Source organism: Medicago sativa, chromosome 7 (assembly GCF_051527215.1).
Source record: "Medicago sativa cultivar Bolivia chromosome 7, Bolivia_mono, whole genome shotgun sequence".
Lineage (NCBI taxonomy): Eukaryota > Viridiplantae > Streptophyta > Magnoliopsida > Fabales > Fabaceae > Medicago > Medicago sativa.
This window is the reverse complement of record NC_140755.1, coordinates 61549964-61575869: the sequence shown is the minus strand read 5'-3', so window position 1 is coordinate 61575869 and position 25906 is coordinate 61549964. Positions and strand designations below refer to the sequence as shown.

General features: G+C 33.0%; 2 protein-coding genes and 2 long non-coding RNA genes across 6 annotated transcripts; 1 reads left to right on the top strand and 3 right to left on the bottom strand.

Moving 5' to 3' along the window:
* The first annotated feature begins 1777 nt into the window (after positions 1-1777).
* Positions 1778-6966, top strand: LOC146907409 (uncharacterized). 2 transcript variants are annotated; one of them, XR_015017713.1, is made up of 3 exons: positions 1787-2918; positions 4165-4264; positions 4526-6966. It is a non-coding gene; the product is annotated as an uncharacterized LOC146907409 (long non-coding RNA). The 2 variants fall into 2 exon arrangements; XR_015017712.1 differs by having other exon boundaries at positions 1778-2918; positions 4165-6966.
* A 4410-nt stretch (positions 6967-11376) lies between these two features.
* Positions 11377-11775, bottom strand: LOC146907408 (uncharacterized). Its single transcript, XM_085729096.1, has one exon. It carries the CDS (start codon positions 11773-11775, stop codon positions 11377-11379), a length of 399 nt encoding a protein of 132 aa, XP_085585222.1.
* A 1854-nt stretch (positions 11776-13629) lies between these two features.
* On the bottom strand, positions 13630-14398 carry LOC146907407 (uncharacterized). Its single transcript, XR_015017714.1, has 2 exons — positions 14299-14398; positions 13630-13955 (listed from the first exon to the last, which is right to left on the bottom strand). It is a non-coding gene; the product is annotated as an uncharacterized LOC146907407 (long non-coding RNA).
* Positions 14399-17866: 3468 nt separating this feature from the next.
* LOC146907406 (putative respiratory burst oxidase homolog protein J) lies at positions 17867-23746 on the bottom strand. Of its 2 annotated transcripts, none has more exons than XM_085722650.1 (14): positions 23231-23746; positions 22952-23117; positions 22500-22548; positions 22121-22234; positions 21225-22034; positions 21040-21135; positions 20833-20948; positions 20632-20734; positions 20020-20114; positions 19783-19948; positions 19248-19400; positions 19036-19164; positions 18865-18943; positions 17867-18234 (listed from the first exon to the last, which is right to left on the bottom strand). In XM_085722650.1, the coding sequence occupies exons 1-14, from the start codon at positions 23601-23603 to the stop codon at positions 18125-18127; spliced, it is 2559 nt and encodes an 852-aa protein (XP_085578776.1). In that variant the 5' UTR covers positions 23604-23746; the 3' UTR covers positions 17867-18124. The 2 variants fall into 2 exon arrangements, with proteins under 2 accessions (XP_085578776.1, XP_085578777.1); XM_085722651.1 differs by having other exon boundaries at positions 19783-19942.
* Positions 23747-25906: the final 2160 nt, after the last annotated feature.

Sequence of the window (25906 nt, the reverse complement as noted above, 5' to 3'; positions counted from 1 at the left end):
GTTGTATGCATGTTTTGCTTATTTGTTTTTGTTTATGAACCAACTTATATTATGTTTTTAGGGTTTGAGAGATCCAACCAGTTGGAGAGTTATATTGTAGATGATCTTACTTCGATGTATTAACTACTAAAGCACCCGCTGCCCTACCCATCTCAACAATCCAAGATGTAGAACGGGTAGGTGGTGGTGCGAAGATGGCTCAGCCATCCGCATCGCCTCACGTGCCTCTCGACGACGGTTCCTTTTTGTACAGTGGTCGTTGTTTGATTTCGGAGGTTGCGTCGGTTCTGTTAGTGGTGGTTCAGGTGCGTCAGATCTAGTTTGGTGTGACGCGGCGGCGCTGTTTCGAAATATTTGAAAGGTGGTTAAAGGCGTGGTTTAGTTTTCAGATCCGGGTGTTTATATGGTGTTTTGTTTTAAAGGTTAAAGGGTGTTGATGAGGGTTGAACCATGGGTGCAAAAGGTGGTGGTGGTGGTTGATTCCATGGTTCCACCGATGACAGTTGTGGTGGTGGTCTATCCATCTTTGATTTCATTTTGTTGTTGTTAGTAGGGGTTGATTTCTAGTGTGTTTTGTTGGTGATTACTATTCTCTTCCAAGTTTGGCGTGCCTTTGTTTTGCGGTTGATTTCTAGTTTGTTATGGGTACCTCGTGAGTTTGAGTTTGTGTGTTATGGGGGCTGCCAAGGTGGAAACAACATTATGATATGGAAGCTAGTTTCACTTTGTCCATCAAAGGCTTTGCAATTAGGTGGTGGTGATTTATGTCACAATTTTGTTGGTAGTGGTGTGATTTTGTTGAGTGTTTGATTGTTTTGTAGCTAAAATCTCATTCCTTTGAGTATCAAATGGAATATGGTGAGGTTTTGGTTGTGGTGTTGTTTGCTGGTGGTGACTGCAAATATGAGTCCATATCTACTTCCGCTTACTCGTGTCGGTTTGGGTTTTTTTTATCGTCTTGGCTTGTGGCTTGATTTGGGTGATTTGATTTTGGGTTGTTTTAGCTGGTTCTGGTTGCGCTGCCATTTCTCCTATTGGCTTGGAGGAGGTGATGGTGGTGATGTAGGCCACATTTTTTGTGGTGTGAGGAGGTGTCGATGGGTCTTCAACGGGTGGGTTCGATTAGAACCTTCTCATCCGTTCGACTACTCTGTTATCTGGTGGTTTGTCGATGGGGATCGATGGTGTTGCTGTTGTGAAAGTGAATTTTGTTGTTGCGCGGGTTGTTGTTGTTGTTGCAAAGGTGAATTCATTAAGGTGACATGAATTGTTGTTGTGGCGAAGGTGGTTGTTGTTGTTTCAATTGTTATAGTTACCGATTGTTTTTCAGAGGTTGTTGGTTGTTGTGTTGGTTCTTGACGTTGTTGTTTGGGGGTTGTGTGCGAGCAGCGGAATGTAGGTAGTGGAAGTTGTTTTTGTGGCAGCTTGTGACGTTGGTTGAAGTTTTTTTTTTTTTTTTTTTATGTATGTTGGGTGAGGGTTTGGTTAGAACTTTTGTTTTCCTTTGTATGTTGCTATTTTACGACTCCTATTCTAACGTTCCTTGTGCTGGTGAAGATTTATTGTGATTTTAATAAATTCCATTTTAGCTTCTTCAAAAAAAAAAAACTACTAAAGCATTCATTTTGTAATATCCCGCGTAATTTTAAATAAATTGTCGTATCAGTACATGTCAGAACGAAAATAATTTTCAAAGGATTAATTATTTATTGAGAAAATCGACGATATTTGGTAAGTTTCTCGTATTACTATTCCAACGGACATGAGAAGTTAAGTGGTTACGAATTAGCGGAGGATAATTGTGTCTTTTCCCTTGAAGGGCAATTTGGTAATTTGGGACATAAGATTTTTTTTAGAAATTGGGTTATTTTTCTCCCACTTTCTCCAAGCTTCTAAAACATTCCAAAACATTTTCCCTTCACCTCTTCTCCCTCTCTCTCGGCCAAATCATCCTTCCCTCCCTCCATTGCTTCTTCCACTCAATCCTCACTAAAATCCACATGAAAACACATGTAATTGATCACTAGAACAAGTACATGACACAAGCAAGCCATGGATTCCCTCTTCTCCCTCCATCAGCTGAATCATACCTTTATCCCCAAATTCCATGTTTCCTATTCAATTCAGATTGTTTGAGCTGCTTGTGAGCTTTGAGCTTGAGGGTGCTGTTGTGGGTTCACAAGGAACAAATGATGGTGTTAAGTCATGTACATGTAAGCTTGTTGATCTTTGGTGTTTTGATTTGGTACTTAGAAGCTTCAAATGGGGATTTCTTCCTGCGTGATAGAAGTGTAGCTATGCATGTTGAAGAAGCAAAAGCCAAGTTAGAACCAAGAATCAAAGACTGAGGTATGAATTGCTAAGTTGTTGGGACATGTTCTGGTTTTTGATCCGTATCTTTTGCTGTGTAGTTTGGAATTGAATTATTATTGCAGTTTTGGATTCTCCTTTCAATTCCCTTCAGTTTAGACATAAATTTCACATGATTTGGATTAAAAATGAACTCAGAAAACACGTTTGAACTTTGGAAAATCCTGCTGAAAGTCACTTACGGGTTTTGACATAATTTTGCGGAATAAGTTGAATTGCGAAGTTAAGTTGGTGGAATCGCTCCAGAATTGAATATTTATTTCTTGATAGACTTAGTAAGAGTTTGGATTGAAGTTTGAGTCGAAATTGGAACGTTCATAAGTCATAAGCTGCAAATAAGCCGTTTTGGGAAATCTGTCAGGAAAGTGATTCTGTGAAATTGAAGCAATGGCAGAAGTGATGAGATTATGGATAAGTTGATGTTTGAGTTAAAAAGCCGAAAGCAGAACAATGAGCTATGGATAAGATGTTTTGAAAAAAAGTGCTTATGGAGCATGGCATGACCTTTGTTGATGCTTGAGCTGATTGAAGTGGCCAAAGATGTATTGGTGAGTTCCTTTAGTTAGAAAACCCACCTTTGGGTAGTAAATTATACCATTAAATTGCTAATGTGTGATTATGAGTTATTAGAATAAATTGACATAGTTATAGTTTGACTGTTATGCCTTATGAATGGTACATTTGAAACGGAATAAATATGAGATAGTAGAATGATTATTTATGAATTATATATTCTTATTAGTGTAATCTAAAATATCTTTTATGTTAATAAGTATGTTTATGCTAGTATAAATGTTGGAGGGAAATTCTATCAAGACAATTGATGTATAAAATTATAGAAATGATTTGAAAGAAAATTTGAAATGCAGCTTGTGAGTAATATGCTCACAGTGAATTATTGAAAATCGCAAAGAAATGGAAATGAGAAGAAAAATTGAAATGAGTAACATGCTCAAAGAAAAGAAAGAAAGAAAAAAATAATAATAAAAGAAAATATGAAAAATCCGTTTGCTACAACGAGAGATAATGTAGCCTATGACGTACGGGTCATAGTAAACCGTTTGCTACAACGAGAGATAATGTAGCCTATGACGTACGGGTCATAGTAATCCGTTTGCTACAACGAGAGATAATGTAGCCTATGACGTACGGGTCATAGTAAACCGTTTGCTACAACGAGAGATAATGTAGCCTATGACGTACGGGTCATAGTAATCCGTTTGCTACAACGAGAGATAATGTAGCCTATGAGGTACGGCTCATAGTAACGAATGAAATGTATAATCAATGATATAAAATTTAAAGTCAAGAATTATTCGAATAATATTTGAAATAAAACAAAAAATAAAGTTATGGAACCAAGGAAAAATTCTAAGGACCCTCCAACATAAATACACGTATTAATATGAGAGTTATGTGTAGAATGAATTAGCCACGAAGAAATATTCCATGGAAATTTTGCCAATAGTTGGAAATGAGGAAATTTAGTTATGGAACTCTGGCTTAGTTAGCCGAGACTAGTTGATATTAGAAAAGAATCAGTGACATACCCAGATATGTTTGTTAAAGTTATGAGTATGACTATATTTATTGTATAATCAAAATAATATTTCTGACAGCGATTTTTGTTATCCCTGATTGCTCAGTTATGCATAATGAAATTGTATAAACCCGAAATGGGTTAAGTTTAGTAACAGATGGCGATCCTAGGTTCCCCGAGATTGCCTACGACCTAGGATAGATGGAACTCACTGAGACATCTTGTCTCACCCCAATCCCTTTTATTTATTTCAGATATACACGTTATTATACGACAGGATGGTTCTTGACAAAGAAGCAGAAGTAGCTGGACCATATAAAGTACACGTCAATGGTACTATTTCTGAGTTAACAGGTGAGAAATTCTATGTTTTGTTCAGAGAGTTTTTATTTATTGTAATTTTAATGTACCCGATACCGAGTTTAACACTCATGCTAGATATCCTAGGAAATTTTCTAGTAGGAGTGTTTCAATTTGGTATCAGAGCAGGTCGATTCAGATCGTGCCTTGGGTCATTAGAATTCAATAATATGTAGTGTGACTATTGGGTTTCAGATATTTATTCCAAATGTCATGTCTGGCTGAGCCTGATCAACTCAGACTAGTATATGACAGTTAGAACAAATGTCTGAGAGATGAATGAAACTTTAATAGAAGACGCAGTATAAGGAGTATGATGTAAGGTGTGAAGAAATAAATCAGAGTGGCGCAGCGGAAGCGTAGTGGCTGGTACCTATACAGTTTAAATTAGTCAGTAAGAAAGAAAAAAAAAATCAGTTTGTATCAGACGTATGTTGGAATCTAAAGTTGAAAGTTGGAGAAATTATTTGTGCTTATTAACAAGTAAATTCTTAAATTTCGAGGACGAAATTTCTTTAAGGGGGGTAGATTGTAATATCCCGCGTAATTTTAAATAAATTGTCGTATCAGTACATGTCAGAACGAAAATAATTTTCAAAGGATTAATTATTTATTGAGAAAATCGACGATATTTGGTAAGTTTCTCGTATTACTATTCCAACGGACATGAGAAATTAAGTGGTTACGAATTAGCGGAGGATAATTGTGTCTTTTCCCTTGAAGGGCAATTTGGTAATTTGGGACATAAGATTTTTTTTAGAAATTGGGTTATTTTTCTCCCACTTTCTCCAAGCTTCTAAAACATTCCAAAACATTTTCCCTTCACCTCTTCTCCCTCTCTCTCGGCCAAATCATCCTTCCCTCCCTCCATTGCTTCTTCCACTCAATCCTCACTAAAATCCACATGAAAACACATGTAATTGATCACTAGAACAAGTACATGACACAAGCAAGCCATGGATTCCCTCTTCTCCCTCCATCAGCTGAATCATACCTTTATCCCCAAATTCCATGTTTCCTATTCAATTCAGATTGTTTGAGCTGCTTGTGAGCTTTGAGCTTGAGGGTGCTGTTGTGGGTTCACAAGGAACAAATGATGGTGTTAAGTCATGTACATGTAAGCTTGTTGATCTTTGGTGTTTTGATTTGGTACTTAGAAGCTTCAAATGGGGATTTCTTCCTGCGTGATAGAAGTGTAGCTATGCATGTTGAAGAAGCAAAAGCCAAGTTAGAACCAAGAATCAAAGACTGAGGTATGAATTGCTAAGTTGTTGGGACATGTTCTGGTTTTTGATCCGTATCTTTTGCTGTGTAGTTTGGAATTGAATTATTATTGCAGTTTTGGATTCTCCTTTCAATTCCCTTCAGTTTAGACATAAATTTCACATGATTTGGATTAAAAATGAACTCAGAAAACACGTTTGAACTTTGGAAAATCCTGCTGAAAGTCACTTACGGGTTTTGACATAATTTTGCGGAATAAGTTGAATTGCGAAGTTAAGTTGGTGGAATCGCTCCAGAATTGAATATTTATTTCTTGATAGACTTAGTAAGAGTTTGGATTGAAGTTTGAGTCGAAATTGGAACGTTCATAAGTCATAAGCTGCAAATAAGCCGTTTTGGGAAATCTGTCAGGAAAGTGATTCTGTGAAATTGAAGCAATGGCAGAAGTGATGAGATTATGGATAAGTTGATGTTTGAGTTAAAAAGCCGAAAGCAGAACAATAAGCTATGGATAAGATGTTTTGAAAAAAAGTGCTTATGGAGCATGGCATGACCTTTGTTGATGCTTGAGCTGATTGAAGTGGCCAAAGATGTATTGGTGAGTTCCTTTAGTTAGAAAACCCACCTTTGGGTAGTAAATTATACCATTAAATTGCTAATGTGTGATTATGAGTTATTAGAATAAATTGACATAGTTATAGTTTGACTGTTATGCCTTATGAATGGTACATTTGAAACGGAATAAATATGAGATAGTAGAATGATTATTTATGAATTATATATTCTTATTAGTGTAATCTAAAATATCTTTTATGTTAATAAGTATGTTTATGCTAGTATAAATGTTGGAGGGAAATTCTATCAAGACAATTGATGTATAAAATTATAGAAATGATTTGAAAGAAAATTTGAAATGCAGCTTGTGAGTAATATGCTCACAGTGAATTATTGAAAATCGCAAAGAAATGGAAATGAGAAGAAAAATTGAAATGAGTAACATGCTCAAAGAAAAGAAAGAAAGAAAAAAATAATAATAAAAGAAAATATGAAAAATCCGTTTGCTACAACGAGAGATAATGTAGCCTATGACGTACGGGTCATAGTAAACCGTTTGCTACAACGAGAGATAATGTAGCCTATGACGTACGGGTCATAGTAATCCGTTTGCTACAACGAGAGATAATGTAGCCTATGACGTACGGGTCATAGTAAACCGTTTGCTACAACGAGAGATAATGTAGCCTATGACGTACGGGTCATAGTAAACCGTTTGCTACAACGAGAGATAATGTAGCCTATGACGTACGGGTCATAGTAATCCGTTTGCTACAACGAGAGATAATGTAGCCTATGAGGTACGGCTCATAGTAACGAATGAAATGTATAATCAATGATATAAAATTTAAAGTCAAGAATTATTCGAATAATATTTGAAATAAAACAAAAAATAAAGTTATGGAACCAAGGAAAAATTCTAAGGACCCTCCAACATAAATACACGTATTAATATGAGAGTTATGTGTAGAATGAATTAGCCACGAAGAAATATTCCATGGAAATTTTGCCAATAGTTGGAAATGAGGAAATTTAGTTATGGAACTCTGGCTTAGTTAGCCGAGACTAGTTGATATTAGAAAAGAATCAGTGACATACCCAGATATGTTTGTTAAAGTTATGAGTATGACTATATTTATTGTATAATCAAAATAATATTTCTGACAGCGATTTTTGTTATCCCTGATTGCTCAGTTATGCATAATGAAATTGTATAAACCCGAAATGGGTTAAGTTTAGTAACAGATGGCGATCCTAGGTTCCCCGAGATTGCCTACGACCTAGGATAGATGGAACTCACTGAGACATCTTGTCTCACCCCAATCCCTTTTATTTATTTCAGATATACAAGTTATTATACGACAGGATGGTTCTTGACAAAGAAGCAGAAGTAGCTGGACCATATAAAGTACACGTCAATGGTACTATTTCTGAGTTAACAGGTGAGAAATTCTATGTTTTGTTCAGAGAGTTTTTATTTATTGTAATTTTAATGTACCCGATACCGAGTTTAACACTCATGCTAGATATCCTAGGAAATTTTCTAGTAGGAGTGTTTCACATTTAACAATATTAACTCTCAATGGAAAAGAAAAATGGTTGAAAAATAGAAGAACACGTTTATTTTAATGCAAAGAACCAATACATCCAACATATTGAATTTATTCTAATTTAACTTCGTTTATTATTACTTTAATAAAATCATCAACAAAATTCAATGATTTTACACAATATTCTTTTAAACTCAAAACTCTATCGTAATTCAGGAGGATTTAGAAAACAACAACACAAATTTAGATTTGCTCGAACTTGACACTCGCCACCTCTTTTATAACCCCCTGGTTTTACAAAACATAGGGCATTGTTTTGGGAGAAGCACGCATGACGGGAAATTATACCCTATACCCATATGTTTATTCCTTCACCCCAACAAATCGTTGATAATTCCAAAATTGCCCTCCTTGTTGTTTAATTTTTACACTCATATTCTTCACCCTATTTTCAACATTCCTGAGTCCAAGATGAGTTCACCCCCACAAACCATGGCAATACATATTTCCCGGAAAACTATTTTGAACATACCCGTTCACACTCCAATTCTGGAAAATTGGTTAAAACATTTTCAGTTTAATTGATTTTTAAAAGCCACAAAAGTTTTAAAGGCCATTTCAAGTGTGTTACTTTTTCGGAAAACACAAGTATCAATTTCCGAATTCTATTGCCAGAAAGCGTATGTAGAAAAATTCATTTTTTTTTGGTCAAGAATTCTATTGTTTTTTACTGAAGTATAAAATATTGTTAGACTTAAATGATTTGAATTAAGTTTGATTTCAATCATGTGACGTGATAACTTTATCAATTCATATTATAATTTTTTTTTTCTGGAACTTCATATCATTAAATTTAGTCTAAATAGGTAAAATAGATTTGTTGATACAACCGAAGATGATGTTTTATTAAAGTGTATTTGTGTTGTGATGTTCCCAGTATAAAACATACGAATCAATTCAGTATTTTTTTTTCCGACATAAAAATCAATGATCAATTCAACTTAAACAAGTTTTCAAAGTAAGATTCCAAATCAAATCAACGTAAATAAATCGTTGTTGAAGTTTTCCGGTAAAATCAACACACCGGAAGAATGCATATGAGTTTTCCAAAATCTCAACAAAAAAAAACTGGAAACTTGAGTGAATGCAATTTTATGTGGGGGTGAACTCATGTTGAACTTATGAATGTTGAAGATAGGATGAAGAATATGGGTGTAAAAAATTAAATGATATAGAGGGCAATTTTGGAATTATTGATGATTTGTTGGGGTGAAGGTATAAACGTATGGGTATAGGGTATAATTTCCCGCATGACGCTACGCACTGGACTTTTTGAACTGGCCCAATTGCCAATCCTGCAGCCAACAAAAGAAGTTAAATTGTGATATCTAGATGTTCAATAAATTTTTTTTGCTATGTCATAGTTTTTTACGCATTTGACAGGAATTTCATAATCACCAAAGCAAATTATTTTTGAATTTTGATCTAGCTAACATTTTATGTTACAAATTTCTTAAAATGGTAAATTCATATTGTAATTGTTATGAGCCATACCCATCAAACTACTTAATTTTATTTTTTTTAAATCTTTGATTCATTAGACTAGGAATACATGTAGAAAAAGTCATATTATTTTTCAGATTTGAGATAGTAAATTTTATATTGAAAATGAAACTCAGTAGGAATTTTCATGTTACCTGAAGGAAGAACCAAAGCAATGCACAAAATCAAGAAAAGAAACGATTGATAAAACGGAAAAGCCATTGTATATATATAGGCAATAGGATGTGAAATTATAGTTTGTGTTGTGTGAGAAGCATGATTAATATGCATGTTCATTATATATTATCTATATGAGAGAGATTAAGGAAAAACAATAAAGACCTTTGAAAAAATTCAACAGAAAAAAGAGACCATTGAAAAATAAAAATGCATTAAAGGTATTCAACATATATAATTTTTTTTGTATAAATTTTAATCAATATGCTTAATTTGTATCATAAATTATTATTCTTACTATTACAATTGTATTATTTTTTATTTTATGGTCAAAATTACAATGTTTTTGTTTAGTATATGAATATTTATTTAATATTTTTTAATAAGTATATTGAATTTTATAAATGATAATCTATATATATATATATATATATATATATATATATATATATATATATATTTTTAGGCAAACATTAAAAAAAATTGGTGTTATACAAAATATATAATATTTTATTGTACCTGATAAGAATGATGACGACCGTTGCGGTGGTTCTGAGAGATAACCTATCCTGAACTTAGAGGATCAAAACCAGCCTACGATGCTTGCCACGTGCAGAATAGAAAAAACAATCGCACCACAAGGGTTATTTTCAAGATTTGATGTTGAAGCTATACAATTTGTATCTTCCCCAGGAACTTCTTTTGAAAATTGCTTCAAGTTTCTTATGTTTGACCATTGTATTACTCCTACAAAATGCACAATTCACACATCAATTACAAATAACAAAATCAAACTAGAAAGGGTGAATAGGAACAATGACTTAAGCAAGTAATCAGAAAAAACACATTAGAAACAACACAAAACAAAAGAAGGTAACAATCAGTACATAATAAGCCACTGTGTTCTAACTTCTAAAGTTGCTGAAAGCAATAATTTACATTGAAAAATAGAAAAATAGGAGCTGTGTTCTAACTTCTAATCAGTACAACTCACTTTGTTCTAAAGTTGTTGAAAGCTTAAATTGAATCAAACATAGAAAAAAAGCATTGAATCAAACAACATAAAAATAGAATAAAATTGAATCAGCAAAATTGAATCAAACAACATAGAAAAATCAAGGATTCAGATTTCCTCAATTTTTTATTTCCAAGGTTCAAGCAACGTGGAGTAATTTCATACCAACATTGAACTAAATCAAATTATAACTTTTAAGAGAACAAACTGAAGTGAAAGGAATCAAAATCAAAGGATTGAAACATAGAATGATAGAGAGAACAAACCTGAATTGAAAATCAAAGGAAACAACAAAATGAAGTGAGGTACAAAAGAAAATAAGCTGCTGCATAGTCTTTTTTCATGGTTAAGTGACTTTGAAAGTAATGATTTTCTTTTGCTGCGTCGATTATGTGATTAAAAGCTAACAAATTTTGTTATTGTTGGTTTGTGAAATTAATAGAAAGATACAAATATTGAGATCCCGTGACGTGAACTTTATCACTGAACAGGTTAATTCGATATTTTAATGAAAACAAACTTTATTAAACTAAAGAGATCAATATGATTACGATATGTGTTGTGAATTGTGATCTAACAAGTTTTTTAAGGCGCCCCATGCATGGGTAGCTCCCCACTGATGATAATCTTCAAGCATGTGGTTGTGTGGTGGTTTCCATTTGTATCCTTTGATATGCCTTGGCTGAATCTTATAATCATATTTTCCTCCATTGTCCTTTTGCGGTTGCCATTCGGTCTTGGTTGGAAGCTCAGATGCAGTGCACTTTTGATAGAGCTTCTATGCTTACTTTGCTTTCGGTGGTGCCTCGTGTGTGTAGCTCTCATATGCGTGACATGTTTTATGCTGTTATCATTCATAGAGTTCACACTATTTGGTTGGTGCGTAATGCACTCCGTTACAACTTGGAAATTTTCTCTCTTCATGGAGCCAAAGCAAAAATTCTTTCTTCTGATGCTTTGTCAGTTAATTTATCTTCTGAAGTGCTAACCTATAGCTTTTGATTCTCGGCGAAGAAAGGATCAATATACCAGCGTCCATACATTTATGCCACCGATTGCGCAATGCAAAAGGAACCAGAGAAGAGTTCCAAAAAAACCATCAGAGCACTCTGAGAATCCCTCTCGGCCCAAAGATACTTCCAATGATGCATGATTGCATAATCAAGAGCGAACACAAAGTCATAGAGCTCCGCTTCAAAGATTGTCCAACCATCCAATTTACAAGCAAAACAATCCAGGAATGAGCCTCTATAATCACAAAAAATACCACCACACGCAGCTGACTCACCAATAACATAACTATCTGTGTTTACCTTCACATAAGGCAATGTTGGCGCCTTCCATGTGACAGTAACAACATCAACAAAATTTCTATGGTGAGCAGAAGCCGTATTTATCGTGAGGGAAACAGTTGTGCAGATAAGTTGACTAATCATTGGCATGATGTCACAAGTATTTTCTCGTGGGATGTTTTACCAGCTTTTATTAGCCAGGATTTTTATAGAGACCGGGTGGGGCTTTCCAATTACCGTTTTCCTTAGGTCTTGGGTATTATTTTGTTTTCCTGTTTTCTTTTTGCGGGTTCAGGTCTGGTCCCTCCGCTTGTATGATTTTCCCATTTTTTAATAAAATTTTATGAGCATGTTGGCAGAGGATGGAGGTGATCTTGAGGTGCAAACCTAATTGAGATGTTTTGTCTCCTCCTGATGTTTTCCATTGCTTTCGATTTGGCAAAAAAAAAGTTTTTTTTTTAAGTGTTTTATAGAACATTATATTACAAATGCACATGTTTCCAATAAACATGAATCTTAATAACACCAAGTGCGAAGAATGACTTTAGAAAAGCACTTCAGAAATAGATCATAAGCATCTAACGGGAACTACAAAATTAAAGAATAAGATTGATCGAGAAAAAATGAGATCAGAAGCTGATCCATGTCAATCTTATTAGCAAAATTCTTCAATAAAAAAGAACTTCATATTAGACATCAGAAGCACTTCAGATTATAGATCAGAAGATCAAATAGGCACATCATAAGCACTTAAGAATTGGTTTTTATCACTTAATTGAGACAAGTAATTCCTTGTTAAAATATAGAGTATCATTGCTAGATAAGTTGCAAGATGTATTTTGTCATCTTTTTTTTTTAAGGGATCTAGTTTAGTTAGTTGTCATAGTAATGTATTTATTTTGCATAATAATAATACTTTAGTAAATTCTAGGTTTAAATATGCAAAAAGTTTCTGTAATTTGGTGTGTTTTTTGTCCCTATATCTTTTTTTTTATTAAACAACCCATAAAAGTTGATAACTTTTTGTTTTTCGTCCCTTACGTCAAACTCTGTTACAAAAACGCTTTGCAGGCTAACGATGTGTGACGTGGCGGGTGCTGACTTGACTAAACACGCTTAGTCAGCACCCACCACATCAAACGCCGTTAGCCAACAAGACGTTTTTTTAACAAAGTTTGATGGAAGGGACGAAAAACAAAAAGTTATTAACTTACCGGAGTTGTTTTAGAAAAAAAAAAATAGGGACGAAAACCAAAAACACGTCAAATTACATATACGATTTGCATATTAGCCTAAATTCTATTCTAATAGTAATACACATCGGTTACATTGATTAATTACATCGAGCCAAAGGAAATAGCTTTTTTTTTTTTGAGGGAAAAGCCAAAGGAAATAGCTAGAATAGACCTTTTCACAATATGTATAAACCCGTGTATTTCAATCCTGCCACTAAGTTCCAAATTTTCCTTAAAAAAAAAGTTCCAAATTTAAAATTTCGTAAAAAAATTTCATTGGGAACTAAATTACTGAACTCTTGCATAAATTTTCAAAATCTACTATCTATAGTTTATAGATACCCATAAGTTTATTAGATGAAAACAATGTTAATTAAAGTACATAGAAGATTAAAAAAAAAAGTATTAAAGTGTAAATTAACATCCAATTTTTTATTTAAAAAATCATTTCTTACTATTTGAAGTTATTATGAAATCAAAGATACTTTTGTAAATTTTGATCAAAGTAAGTGTAAATTAGTCAAATGAGTGTAAATTAAAGGGGAATATTTATAATTGTATGCTTGTTTTTCTTATTTGTTTTTGTTTATGAACCAACTTATATTATGTTTTTTTGGGTTTGAGAGATCCAACGCGAGACTTATTCAAGTGTCCAATTGGAGAGTTCTAATGTGGATGATCTTACTTCGATGTATTAACTACTAAAGCATTCATTTAACAATATTATTAACTCTCAACATTTAGTAGAATCAATGGAAAAGAAAAATGGTTGAAAAATAGAAGAGCACATTTATTTTAATGCAAAGAATCAATACATCCAACATATTAATTTTATTCTAATTTAATTTCGTTTATTATTACTTGAATAAAATCATCAACAAAATTCAATGATTTTACACAATATTCTTTCGAACTCAAAATTCTATCGTAATTCAGGAGGATTTGGAAAACAACAACACTTATTTTCATTTGCTCGAACTTGACACTTGCCACCTTTTTTAAAACCCCTGGTGTTACAAAATATAGAGCATTGTTCTGGGAGATTCTTGCATGGCGCTATGCACTGGAAATCTGGAACTGACCCAATTGCCAATCCTGCAGCCAACAAAAGAAGTTAAATTGTGATATCTAGATGTTCAATAAAATAAATTTTGCTATGTCATAGTTTTTTACACATTTGACAGGAATTTCATAATCACCAAAGCAAATTATTTTTGAACTTTGATCTAGCTAACATTTTATGTTACAAATTTCTAAAAATGGTAAATTCATATGATAAATGTTATGAGTCATACCCATCAAACTACTTAAAAAAATTTCTTTTAAAATCTTTGATTCATTAGACTAGGAATACATGTAGAAAAAGTCATATTATTTTCAGATTTGAGATAGTAAACTTTATATTGAAAATGAAACTCAGTAGGAATTTTCATGTTACCTGAAGGAAGAACCAAAGCAATGCACAAAATCAAGAAAAGAAACGATTGATAAATCGAAAAAGCCATTGTATAGGATGTGAAATTATAGTTTGTACTTTGTATTGTGTGAGAAGCATGATTAATATGCATGTTCATTATATATTATTTATTTGAGAGAGAATAAGGAAAAACAATAAAAACCTTTGAAAATATTCAACAGAAAAAAGAGACCATTGAAAAATAAAAATGCATTAATGGTATTCAACGTATATTTTTTTTTTGTCTAAATTTTAATCAATATACTTAATTTGTATTATAAGTTATTATTCTTATTATTACAATTGTGTTCTTTTTCATTTCATGGTCAAAATTACAATGATTTTGTATAGTATCTGAATATTTATTTAATAATTTTTTTACTAAAATATATTAGTTTTTATAAATGATAATCTATACATGTATATATATATATATATATATATATATATATATATATATATATATATATATATATATATATATGGGGTTTGCTAGAACACACCCACTAGTTTTTATGTGAGAGTGTTTTAGCAAGTTATAACTAAAAAGTTAATAAATACACCTTAAGGTGTATGCTGCTATAACACACATTCTAACAAAAACAAGTGGGTGTGTTCTAGCAAATCCTATAGGCATTTGCTAGGATACACCCACTTATTTTTTAAATAACTAAAAAGTGATTAAATACACCCTAAGATGTAGCTTTGCTAAAACACTTCCACATAAATATATATATATATAGGGCATATCACATGAGAATGATATCTTAAGTGACAATGATAAGAATAAATTATAGCCATCAGATTTAAAGCAAGTGCTGAGATTAATACAGAACTTAATGAGTCATGTGCCAATCATGTGACCCTTCTCCCTCACACTAACTCCTTTCATGCTTCTCACTTCTACGTTGCTTCAACTGCTTTTTCTTCCTGTTATTTGATTTCTCATAAACATCATTAACGATTGGAAAATATGGAAACCCAATTCCATCTATTTATTTAGATCTAAACATTTATTTGGGGATTCTAATATTTTTGGATTTTAGCCTTTTACTTTTCCAGATTTGACCTAATTTTTCTCCGTTTTCAAACCCTAATTGATTGCAGATGAACTCATCGTATGCATATTGAAATTGAATAGAAAAAAATCGTATTCCTTAAATCCCCATAAGAAGTCATGTAATTAGGAGAAATTAGATTGAAATTGATGAAAAAAAGATATTCAACACAGAATCCCTAAATCCCAAAAATTATTCAAGATATTAGATTGCAATCCAAAAGAAGAATAAGAAGGGAAACAAAGAGGGAGATGGAAACTGGAACGAAGCATAAGGAAGGTAGATGAAGGAATGAAAGATGGAACCGCAACCTAGAAAGGGAGAAGAAGAATCACTGATACGCGTGATGGAAAAAAAAAACGTATGAATGATGAAAGTTGAGTGAGAGAAGGGTCACATGATTGGCACATGACTCATTAAGTTGTGTTTTAATCTCAGCCTTTGCTTTAAATCTGATGGCTGTAATTTATTCTTAATTCTCACATAAAATATTCATTCTCATGTGATATGCCCCCTATATATATATATATATATATATATATATATATAAGATTGATGACATCCGGTGCGGTGGTTATGGGCGTTTGTAAGCATCAAACGACGGGGGTTGTGTACATGCAGACACTCTGATGGTCGAATTAGGCAAGTGTACAAAATCGTTTACCAAGTAATAAAGTGATAAGTAAAATATCATATTCACGTGGATTGTCGTTTCAACCAAACGATTCATTTGGGAACAAAATAAAATAAAAGAGATAAGGGTTTAGAGTTTTGCAAAGTTAACCTGTTTGCAATAGAGCAGAGTTTACCTGTTCTGATTGCAGAATGTTAGCGGCGGTTATAATTCTTTGAATCCCCTATATATATTTGTTGGAATTGCGTTACAGTCAAGTCTTATTCAGCTTTTAAAGTTTCCTATTCAAGTGATGAGTTCACGGGGTTTGACTGCCTATCAGCTGTCGAGTTGCACCTGCTGATCACACGGGTAGGTACACGTGGGGTCTTACTCTCTCAGAGATATGAGTTCATTCCCCTCTAGTTGTCAGTTGCAACCATTACACTGGAGTTCCTACGGGTTTCAGTGTTTAGGGCTTTCAGTGTTTACATGTAGGTTCTTACTTTCTCATAGGTATTTGAAACAATGACGGATAATAGGGGTCCTAAATTCAAAGTATCCTAAGGGTTTCCTCACCTATTGAATCTTAGAAGAACATATAACACTCTCCCTCTCAGTAGTTCTACAAACGTGCAACACTATAAGTGTCTACCTTACAAGAGTTCGAGGAGAATGAAGTTACTGGGCTGATTTAAGTCATGAAGTCACTTGTTTCCCTAATTAGATTAGTTATTTCTTGATTAAGACATGTATACACCAGTATTAGGTATGTCACCTCCCTAAGTGCCTATATATCAGGGTTATGTTTCAGAGACAAATCCTACGCACGACAGTAAAATTAAATAGCATTCGAAAAATAATGAATAATGACTTTAAATTAAATAAATTATCCAACAAACATAATAGAGGTTCATGTTAGAACCTTAACCTAAAATGATTTAGTTACCCATGGTAACTAAAGACAAAATCCTACGATTTTGATTGCGATTTTACGATTTCTTATAAACTAAGTCATTTATGACTATATACCATTTATAACATATATTTAGTATTATTATTTTTTTGGTAAAATCCATCGATTTTGATTGCGATTTTACAATTTCCTATATCGATTCTACAAAAGTCCTTGAGTAAAATCCTTCGATTTTGATTGCGATTTTACGAGTCTCGATTTTGCTATTTCCTTTTGACCTGAAGTAAAGTCTCAATTTTGACAACCTTGCACATGCCTCTATTCCATGTCCCTTAAATAAGAAGTCTATGTCTATCCCTCTTTAAATCCAATGATCAATTTCAGATTGCACATTGAAAAGGAATAAAAACATCGAAATAAGAAAATAAGATTTATATATAACCAGCCAGACAAAGTATTTACATTATTTTTCTAACTAAGTTACACCTAATTATACCAACACAAAGAAAGATAAGATACACATGATTGTATAACTTACAAAACCAAAAGGAGGATAACAAGATTTTGAATCAAATGAGTTGAAAAAGCAACAACAACTAATACCAACATAAAGAATTGGCAATTGATTCCATACTAACTAAGCTACTGCTTGAAAATGTAACACAGCATGCTATTTCCTCAAATTTAGTGAAGATTCATCACATGTTTGCCTAGTTTCCTTCTATTCATACATACAAAAGAAGGAACATTCTAAGTCCCTAATGTTAAAACAAAAAGATTCTTAGCATGGTATGAATTGAAAACTAGTTGTAATGAAAGCATAAAAAAAAATATAATAAAATTAAAATAAATGCAAATAAAAAGGTAAGTTTTGTAGATTTTAGAATAAGAAGGTAAGAACCTCCCACCTATTTCTGAATTGGACATTTTCTCAATGTTTGAAAGTATGGATAAGATCAAATGTAAGAGAATTAGAAAGGCATACTCAAAATTAGCAAACCATTATTACAAAATCACAAAGGTGAAAGGAAAAAAAAAATTAACAACACTATTACAAAATCATTATATATTACAAAATTAGTACTCTAAGAAATCTTGCTGCACACTCAAAATTAGTAAACCATTATTACAAAATCACTAATCTATAGGTTTAAAAACTAGTATACAATCCATGTTACTTGATGGAAAAAGTTGACCACAGATAATTCTGGATTGTTTCCATTAGAAGTTCTCTTTATGAAACTGAAAGCGGGTAGATGTGTTTAGGCTAAACTCTTGACAAAGGCTCTTCAATGTTTGTGTAAGAGTAGGACTTCCACAGTAAAATACACCTGAATCAAGTAAATAGCAAGATAAATTTTTCATTTCTTTTTTTGAATTTTTATTTTATTCCTCAAATAGACTCTTTTTTTATATGAGAAAATGTTTTTGGTTTTGATTTTTAGTAAAATCATCGGTCACGTTGCTTTTATTGTGATTTTCAAAGATTTGAATAGAAAACAATCTGGTAGGGACAATGCACGATATATGCAGGGTTCAGGGTTTGAAGCCCAGACACCTCACTTATTCATCTTAAAAAAAAATGTGAATTTCTAGCTACCAGGATCTTTGACAAAAAAAAAAATGAACAGGAAACAATCATGGTTTTAAGTTGCGGATTGTAATTGAAATTGTGGCCTCAATATTAAGGATTTTGAGGTGTCTGTAATGGCATCGCAACCACAATTTCAACTGCATCGTCCACATTTTTCCGTAATATAAAGATTTTCAGCGTAACAACCGTGGCCAGAATTTAAAACCATAACAAAGATACAAAATTTGTAGTGTTTCCATACAAACATTTGAAAACAGAAAATGACGGAAATAAAGTGACCGATTTGTAATTTAAAGTAATAACAGAAAACATTTTCTTAAATCACTTAGGGTTTAAAAGTTTCACAAAGCATCACAATTATGCATACCTATTCGAGAACTTTCGTGTGTCGTAGCTAACTGAGAGAAGACCTTTTTCCAGTTTGGTCTTGCAAAATGTGTTCTTATCTGCATATGGTATAACATCATATGATAAAAGCTTAATCTTTGGTTGTATTATGAAAAAATGTTAACACAAAATGAGAACTAAATAAATATACCCGGCTTTCTGAAACTACATCAACTCCATTTTTAGCATGTTGCAGCCTCTGAATCATGGCAATAAGTGCAGATCTTGCATCACCTTCCTCATAGACACTAGTCAAATAGTTATGCATTTCTATAACACCCTGCATCGTTGAAACATGTTAAAAACTTCTAAAATTGTGTTACATTAAGGTAAAAAAGCAAAAAGTTTGGAACTTAATCTTACATCACTATCATGTTCTGCAATATCATCCATGACACCTTTGAACCATTCAAATGAAGCTTGCTCCCTTGTTACCCAATAAAAATATGCTCTTTCAGGACCTTTTCTATCTTCGTCGGAGCTATTGCTACTGAAGGAGTCCCTCTCAGACCTTTCCTGTTATGTTAACTCTAAGAATTAGTACTTATGCATAAACTATAAATATACACCTACACAAAGTATATAAAACTTTGTTAATTTTGGCCTAATTTAGATTAACTTTTAGTTTATGAGATCTTTCGTTCTTCATTTACGGTTTATGTTTATGTGGAACCTAATGAGAGATCATCTAAAAAATCGAGAAACTAATTCTTTAGATACTTTTGGAGAAGATATGAAGTATTGATACATATGTGAAAAAGACCCAACACTGACATATAGACACCGGTAATAATTTGAGAATAATAATGTTATTTAATGTAACCGCATATGTTAGTATCGTGCCGCCATACAGGCCTTCAATCTAAAGTGTTGGTCAAATCGGCTCGTTGTCACTTACGTGTTGAGGACTTGCCATCTTCATTTGGTTCAAGATATCTTTCAAAATACTTATCATTGGTGTGGCCCCAATTCCTAGACCAATGAGCAAGAGTACATCATAATGCTTATAGCTTTGTGCTGGTGCTCCATAGGGTCCTTTGATGAGGATCTTTGGATATCTAATACTAGAAAGAGTAAAATAATATAAGTACATCATAACATTATGGAAAAATAAGTACCAAGAGTTTTTATTCACCTTGGTTTTGAATTGTCAATACTTGATTTTGAGTATGCTCTAGTTTCCATCCTTATAAGGCTTCCCCTTGGGATTGCACTTTGAGGTTCACAAGCCTGCATGTTTAAGTCTTAGCATATTGTACGCAACTAGATGTTCAACAATTATCATATTTCTAAGGTTAAATATGTTTTTAGTCTCCTACCTTTTTATAAAAACGGGTGTTTTTAGTCAAGCCTTTTAAAAATAATGGATACGTTTCTTAGTCCTCTGTACAGACTAAAAGCATTGGTAGGGATAAAAAGCAGGGACCAAAAATCGTGGTTCAATTTTTTATAGTGATGAAGCTTGAAACATCCGTAATTCTAAAAACATATTCAATCCTATTTCTGATAAACCTTGACTAACTGACTATGAAGCACGGACACTCCTCGGATTAGGCGTGTCCTGGTGTCGGACATGTGTCGTGCCCGACACCGACACTTGTAATTACACTGAATTATGTAATTTTCTCAAATTATTAGCAATGTTGACGTGTTAGTGTCCGTGCTGTCCGGTGTCTGTGTCCGTATCCGTGCTTCATACCTAACTGAACATATAGTTTTGAGTTCTCAATTCATACATAAACATCACCTTTGCAAATATGTTTCTAAGCTCTGTAGTCCAGTCTCCTAAGGTTCTTATATGAACACTCAAGTAATCATCTCCAGGTGCAGAGGTGATGGAGAAAGGATGCCTGTAAAAAAGAGTAAATTCGATTGCCGTAAGTAAAAGTAATTTTGCCGAAAAATTAACTTTTGTGCTCAAAATATCATCCAATGAGATCATAATTACCATTCAAAACTAGATATATCTGGACACTTGACAAAAAGATACATTCCACTTTGATACTTGAATCCTTGTGGCCTGGTCATGTATAGTGCTAGAACATTTCCTGTGTATATTATTGCCTGAAATTTTCAACTAGTAATATTAATTTCCTGTTTCAGCCTAAATAAAATTTCGAGAAGAATTTGTTGACACACACACACACACACACACCTTAATGACATTCACGCGGTGATCTTTACTCTTATAAAATGGATGAACTCTCTCAATACCATAGAGTACAAGTGGAACTACAAGGTACATCCAAGTCTGCATTTAGAGAGAATAATTTAAATCTGAATCTGTACTGAAATCTTGGTAATTTGAATAATTTAAAATGTTAAGCGAATGACAAGTACCGTCTTCTTATGCCAATCCTTTGTGAGAAATAGAAAGTATCCATGTATGATTAGGAGTATATACACCAGAATAAGCAAATGATGAGCATACCAAAAGGAATTGAATCCGGCCAAATGATGCAACGGCGAAGGTAACGTGACGACGCTTTTTCTAAAGTAATGAGTTGCCAAAGTGAAAGTAAAAGCCATAATCAAGACCATGAAAATTCCAGTTATACCAGGAGGACTTGTAACAAGGGTCAAGTAACTGGGCTGCTTATAATCAAAACCGGATCCAAGTATCGCCATAAATTTTTCGGTCGGACAAGAAACTATTCTTGGAAAATCACAAGATACATGCACTCCTACATGGATTAAAGTTCCTATAACTACGCCAACTGCGATGATCTTATGAAAGTTTATGTTGTCATCAAAAGGAATGATTTGACTAAGAAATGTTCCTCGTAACTTTGTAAGTGTTCTTCTACACATTGTAAGGACAATTAGAGCCATGTTGAATTTGAGAGTCTCGGCAGAACCCTTTGCAAAACAGAGACATGACCCCATTACTTCATATGCTGCTCTTTCTTTGTATTGGAGAAATTTCCAAACGAAAAGTACCAAGTTTATGGCTAACCAGAGAACGATAATCCATATTTTTTTCCACTTTTCGTTTACAAATTCTGCGGTTTTTGTGATCCATTTTCTAATAGGAGTTCGATACTTGCATGGTATCATAGCTCTGGTTAAAGTTTGTGTTCTTGTACCAAGTTTTGGTTTGCCATCTTCTGCACTAACCATTTCCCTTAATAGAGTTTCAAGCTGCCACATCTGTTTTCAAGAGACGTAAATTTAAACAAAATTCTGAACAGAAGATATATGTAGTTACAATTTAATCGGCTTCTAATTCTAATTACCTCTATATATCCATTATGATCTGGATCAAGCTCTTCCATGATCAAAGAAGCATAATTATCAGCATGTTGTTTAAGATTTCCCAATCTATTCGCAGAAGCACTCAACACTATAACCTTTTACACAAAAACAGTTAGAATTCTATTTCACAGAATTGTACGTAGCACCAACACTCGACAATATTTATTAAAAGCATGTCCAAATATCAGACACATGATGGTGTCAAATACCAATACGACATTGACACTTGCAATTACATACAATCATTTCAATTTTTCAAATTATTACCGATGTCTGAGTCAGTGTCATGTCCGTTCTGGGTCAGTACTTCCTAGGAAACAAAATAGGTATAAAAAGAATTTACATAGTCTCAATACTCACCTCCTTAACCTCCTCTTCGGATAACCTACCATCTCCATTCTTGTCACACCTGAAAATGACTTTAGTTCATTTATATAACTCGACTCAATACGAAATCATTCATTTAACATGCAAAAGAAGGTAGCTCAACTAGTTCGAGCTAAAGGTTAAAAACGTAGGAGTTAAACGGGCCAGAGCTCAACTCCGAACGAAGGAGAAAATAGTAACATAATAACAACTAATATACCAACAGTTGCCTAGCTAAAGTTTTTTGTTTTTTTGTTTTTTTTAATAAGCTAAATTAGCCGAGTCAAACTGGCACCGGGGATAATCGAACATGAGACTTTAAGGAGAAGCATCCTCTTAGGTCCCAAGTCAATACCATCAGCCCAACCCAAGCAGGTTTTTCCTATCTAAAGTTATTAACATGCGAAAGGTATATACATAAAGTTTTCTATGTTTATAGACCTTACATGTCAAAGAACACTTGAAGTCTTGATTCAAGATCTTTATTAGTCATATCCTCCCAAAAAACCCTAACTTGATTCAAAGTAATTCCATTTTCTGCACATATATTCCTTCTCCTTGCCAGTGCCTCATATAGTTCCCCAGCAAAATCCTTTGAATCTGCTCCCATACCTATATACAACATTGTTTTCAACATTCATAACTCTCAAACTTACAACAAACCACTAAAATCATTAAAAACAAAAAGCAAAAACAAGAAGAAAAAAAATCATAAATAATGTTACCAACGCATTGTCCAAATTTGTCTTTTGATAGCATTCCATCAACTGCATGTTGCGTAAAACGTTTCTCAATTGACTTCCATGCATCAGCTTCTTTACCTGTAACCGTTCTATCGAGAAACCGTAAACCCTTAAGCCCTCTTGCAGCACCTGATTCCATTCTTCGCATTTTGCTTCCATTATTGATATTATTATTATTATTATTATTCCTGCTCCTCAAATTATCAATATTAGAAAATGCTTCATTATCAGAAGCTTTTATAACCTTGCTTTCATTTTCTTCATCCTTTTTAGGAACTTCCACATTAGGAACGATCTCAATGCTTTCAAGAATCCATTTTGATGATTCATCTGTACCTTCTTTTTCTGATGACATCAATGAAAAAGATTGTGCACAGAATTTTGTTTAATTAGGTTAATTTTGTGCTAATGAAAAAACCACAAAAGAAAAGGGTATTAGAGGGAAAGATGAAATAGTCAAAAGTAGGATTTGAGAGAGAGAAAGAGAGAAGAGTATGTAAATTTTGTTGTGTTGATGGTTTTCTAATTATAGGAAAATTTGGTTGATAACACATGTCTGTCCCTCTCTAAAAAAAAAATAAAAAAAATACACACTTGTTTCTGTCTGGTCTGAGACTGAGTGGTCTCCAACCAATTTACTATATGAAACAACAAAGCACAATCAAAATATAAACATGTTTTTTCTTTGCATATGCATTTCTGTCAGCAATATATACTCCTACTATTTTTTCCATCCTTTTTTTTTTTGTACTAATTTATAAAATTTTGTGTATATCACCCATTTATATCAATATTAGCGTCGAACCAACGGAAGTGAACTCGGATCTCTTGTAAAAAATGACTCATATTTGATATTGTGGATAAAAAAATTATAATTGAAACGGAGATTTTTTTTTTTTTTGGTAGTGGCCGGGGTTTGAACACTGGACCTTACATATTTTAGCCATTGTTCCAATCAAAGTTAAGCTCACTAGAACAGAAACAAGATCACGATACACAGATACTATATATAAATTACATATTAAAAAAAATCCCCTAAACTTTTATTAATATTTTTAAAATAAATTTGCACACTTATTTAAAATATTATTACCAAATATTTTTTTCCTTGACGAATTCAGCATCGATGTTTAAGTTTTGACAAAGAAAAACGTGATTCATCATTCATGTCCAAACAGAAATCCAACGACTAGATAAAAAACAAAAACTAAAGCAACGTGTTTCAATTCCATGAACAAAGAGCATAGTACTTCCCCACTATCTAACTTTAGTTAAAAAATATTATAAAGTTTTTCTTTACAATCCTAATAATTTTCTAGGAAATCTCCCTGGATCGTGATTCAAGTGATGGTTATCAACAACCTTAATTATTTTATTATACTAGTAGACTAGTAGTTGTTATTGTGTTGACACGAGAGCTCTTTCTAAACAACCATGGAAAAATGCATCACAAACTTTATAAAAGAAAATGGGAGAATGTTTGATTAGGTGATTGACTTTGGAAATTTGGACTTTGCTACAACTTTTCTTAGCAACAATTGGTTAGAAGCTTCAGCATGATATCATCAAAATCTTCATTTCGTTAGTTATTATATGTAATATATTTTTAAATTGATAGGATAAGATCGACGTGCCAGCATTATACCTAACACGTTACACATGTTTAGTTCAACTCAAAGTTAAATGGAACTAGTACCAAGTGATTGATTAAAGGTTTTTTTTAATAACATGATTGAAAATAATGTTAGTGCTCCGTCATGGGCGGATCCAGTGTGAAACATGGTGTGGCAGCTGCCACACCAGATTATTTCCCACTAAGTATATATATAGTATAAGTCATCTATATATCAAGGATTCTTCCGTAGCCTAGCGGTTTTGTTTGATGGTGGCTTGCAGGTCCTCTGTTCAACTCTTGGCGAGTTGCTGTTTTAGATTTTTTTTTTTAAGTTATTAAGTTATTAATATTAAAAATGGTGTTGCAGGGAGTCGAACCTGTAACACTATGGTATAATGCCCTCGTCCAAACCACTTGGCTGCAGTTTTTAAGCTGTCAAAACTTTTCTCTGTTAATATATATAGTTTCTTTGCAAATTTTGCCACACCAATGTCAACGGTCTAGATCCGCCCCTGGCTCCGGTGCCAATTTAGGTGGGCTAATTTAACTTTTTAAAAAAAAATAAAATAATGTTAGTGATACTTATTTTAACACACTTATTTTAACATTAATTTTCTTATCGGATTAAATACATATGAAATCAATCTCTTTATGTTGAATTCATTTTAAAAGTGGTGGAACCTACATGTATTTTACTCAATAAAAGAGTTAGTGTTAGAAAAAGAATACTAAAATAAGTTTTGTTTGCATTACTCGTATGGTTAAAGATCTAATTACCGAAATTCCAAAATTATTTAGAGATTTTTAAATAGGTTATTAAACTTTAGAAAATTGTAGTTAGATCCTTATACTACAATTGAGATTCTAACTCAATGGTAACACCTTAATCTTTTAGTGTTAATATACTTTAGTTGAAGAGTCGGCCCCAAGCAAAGGCTTTCCGGCTTCAAAATTTCGGAAAAAAAGGTGTAAAAATATTCAATTTAGTTATAAATATAAATATTTAATATGACATCATAACAGTTGATTTTTAACTAGCTCAT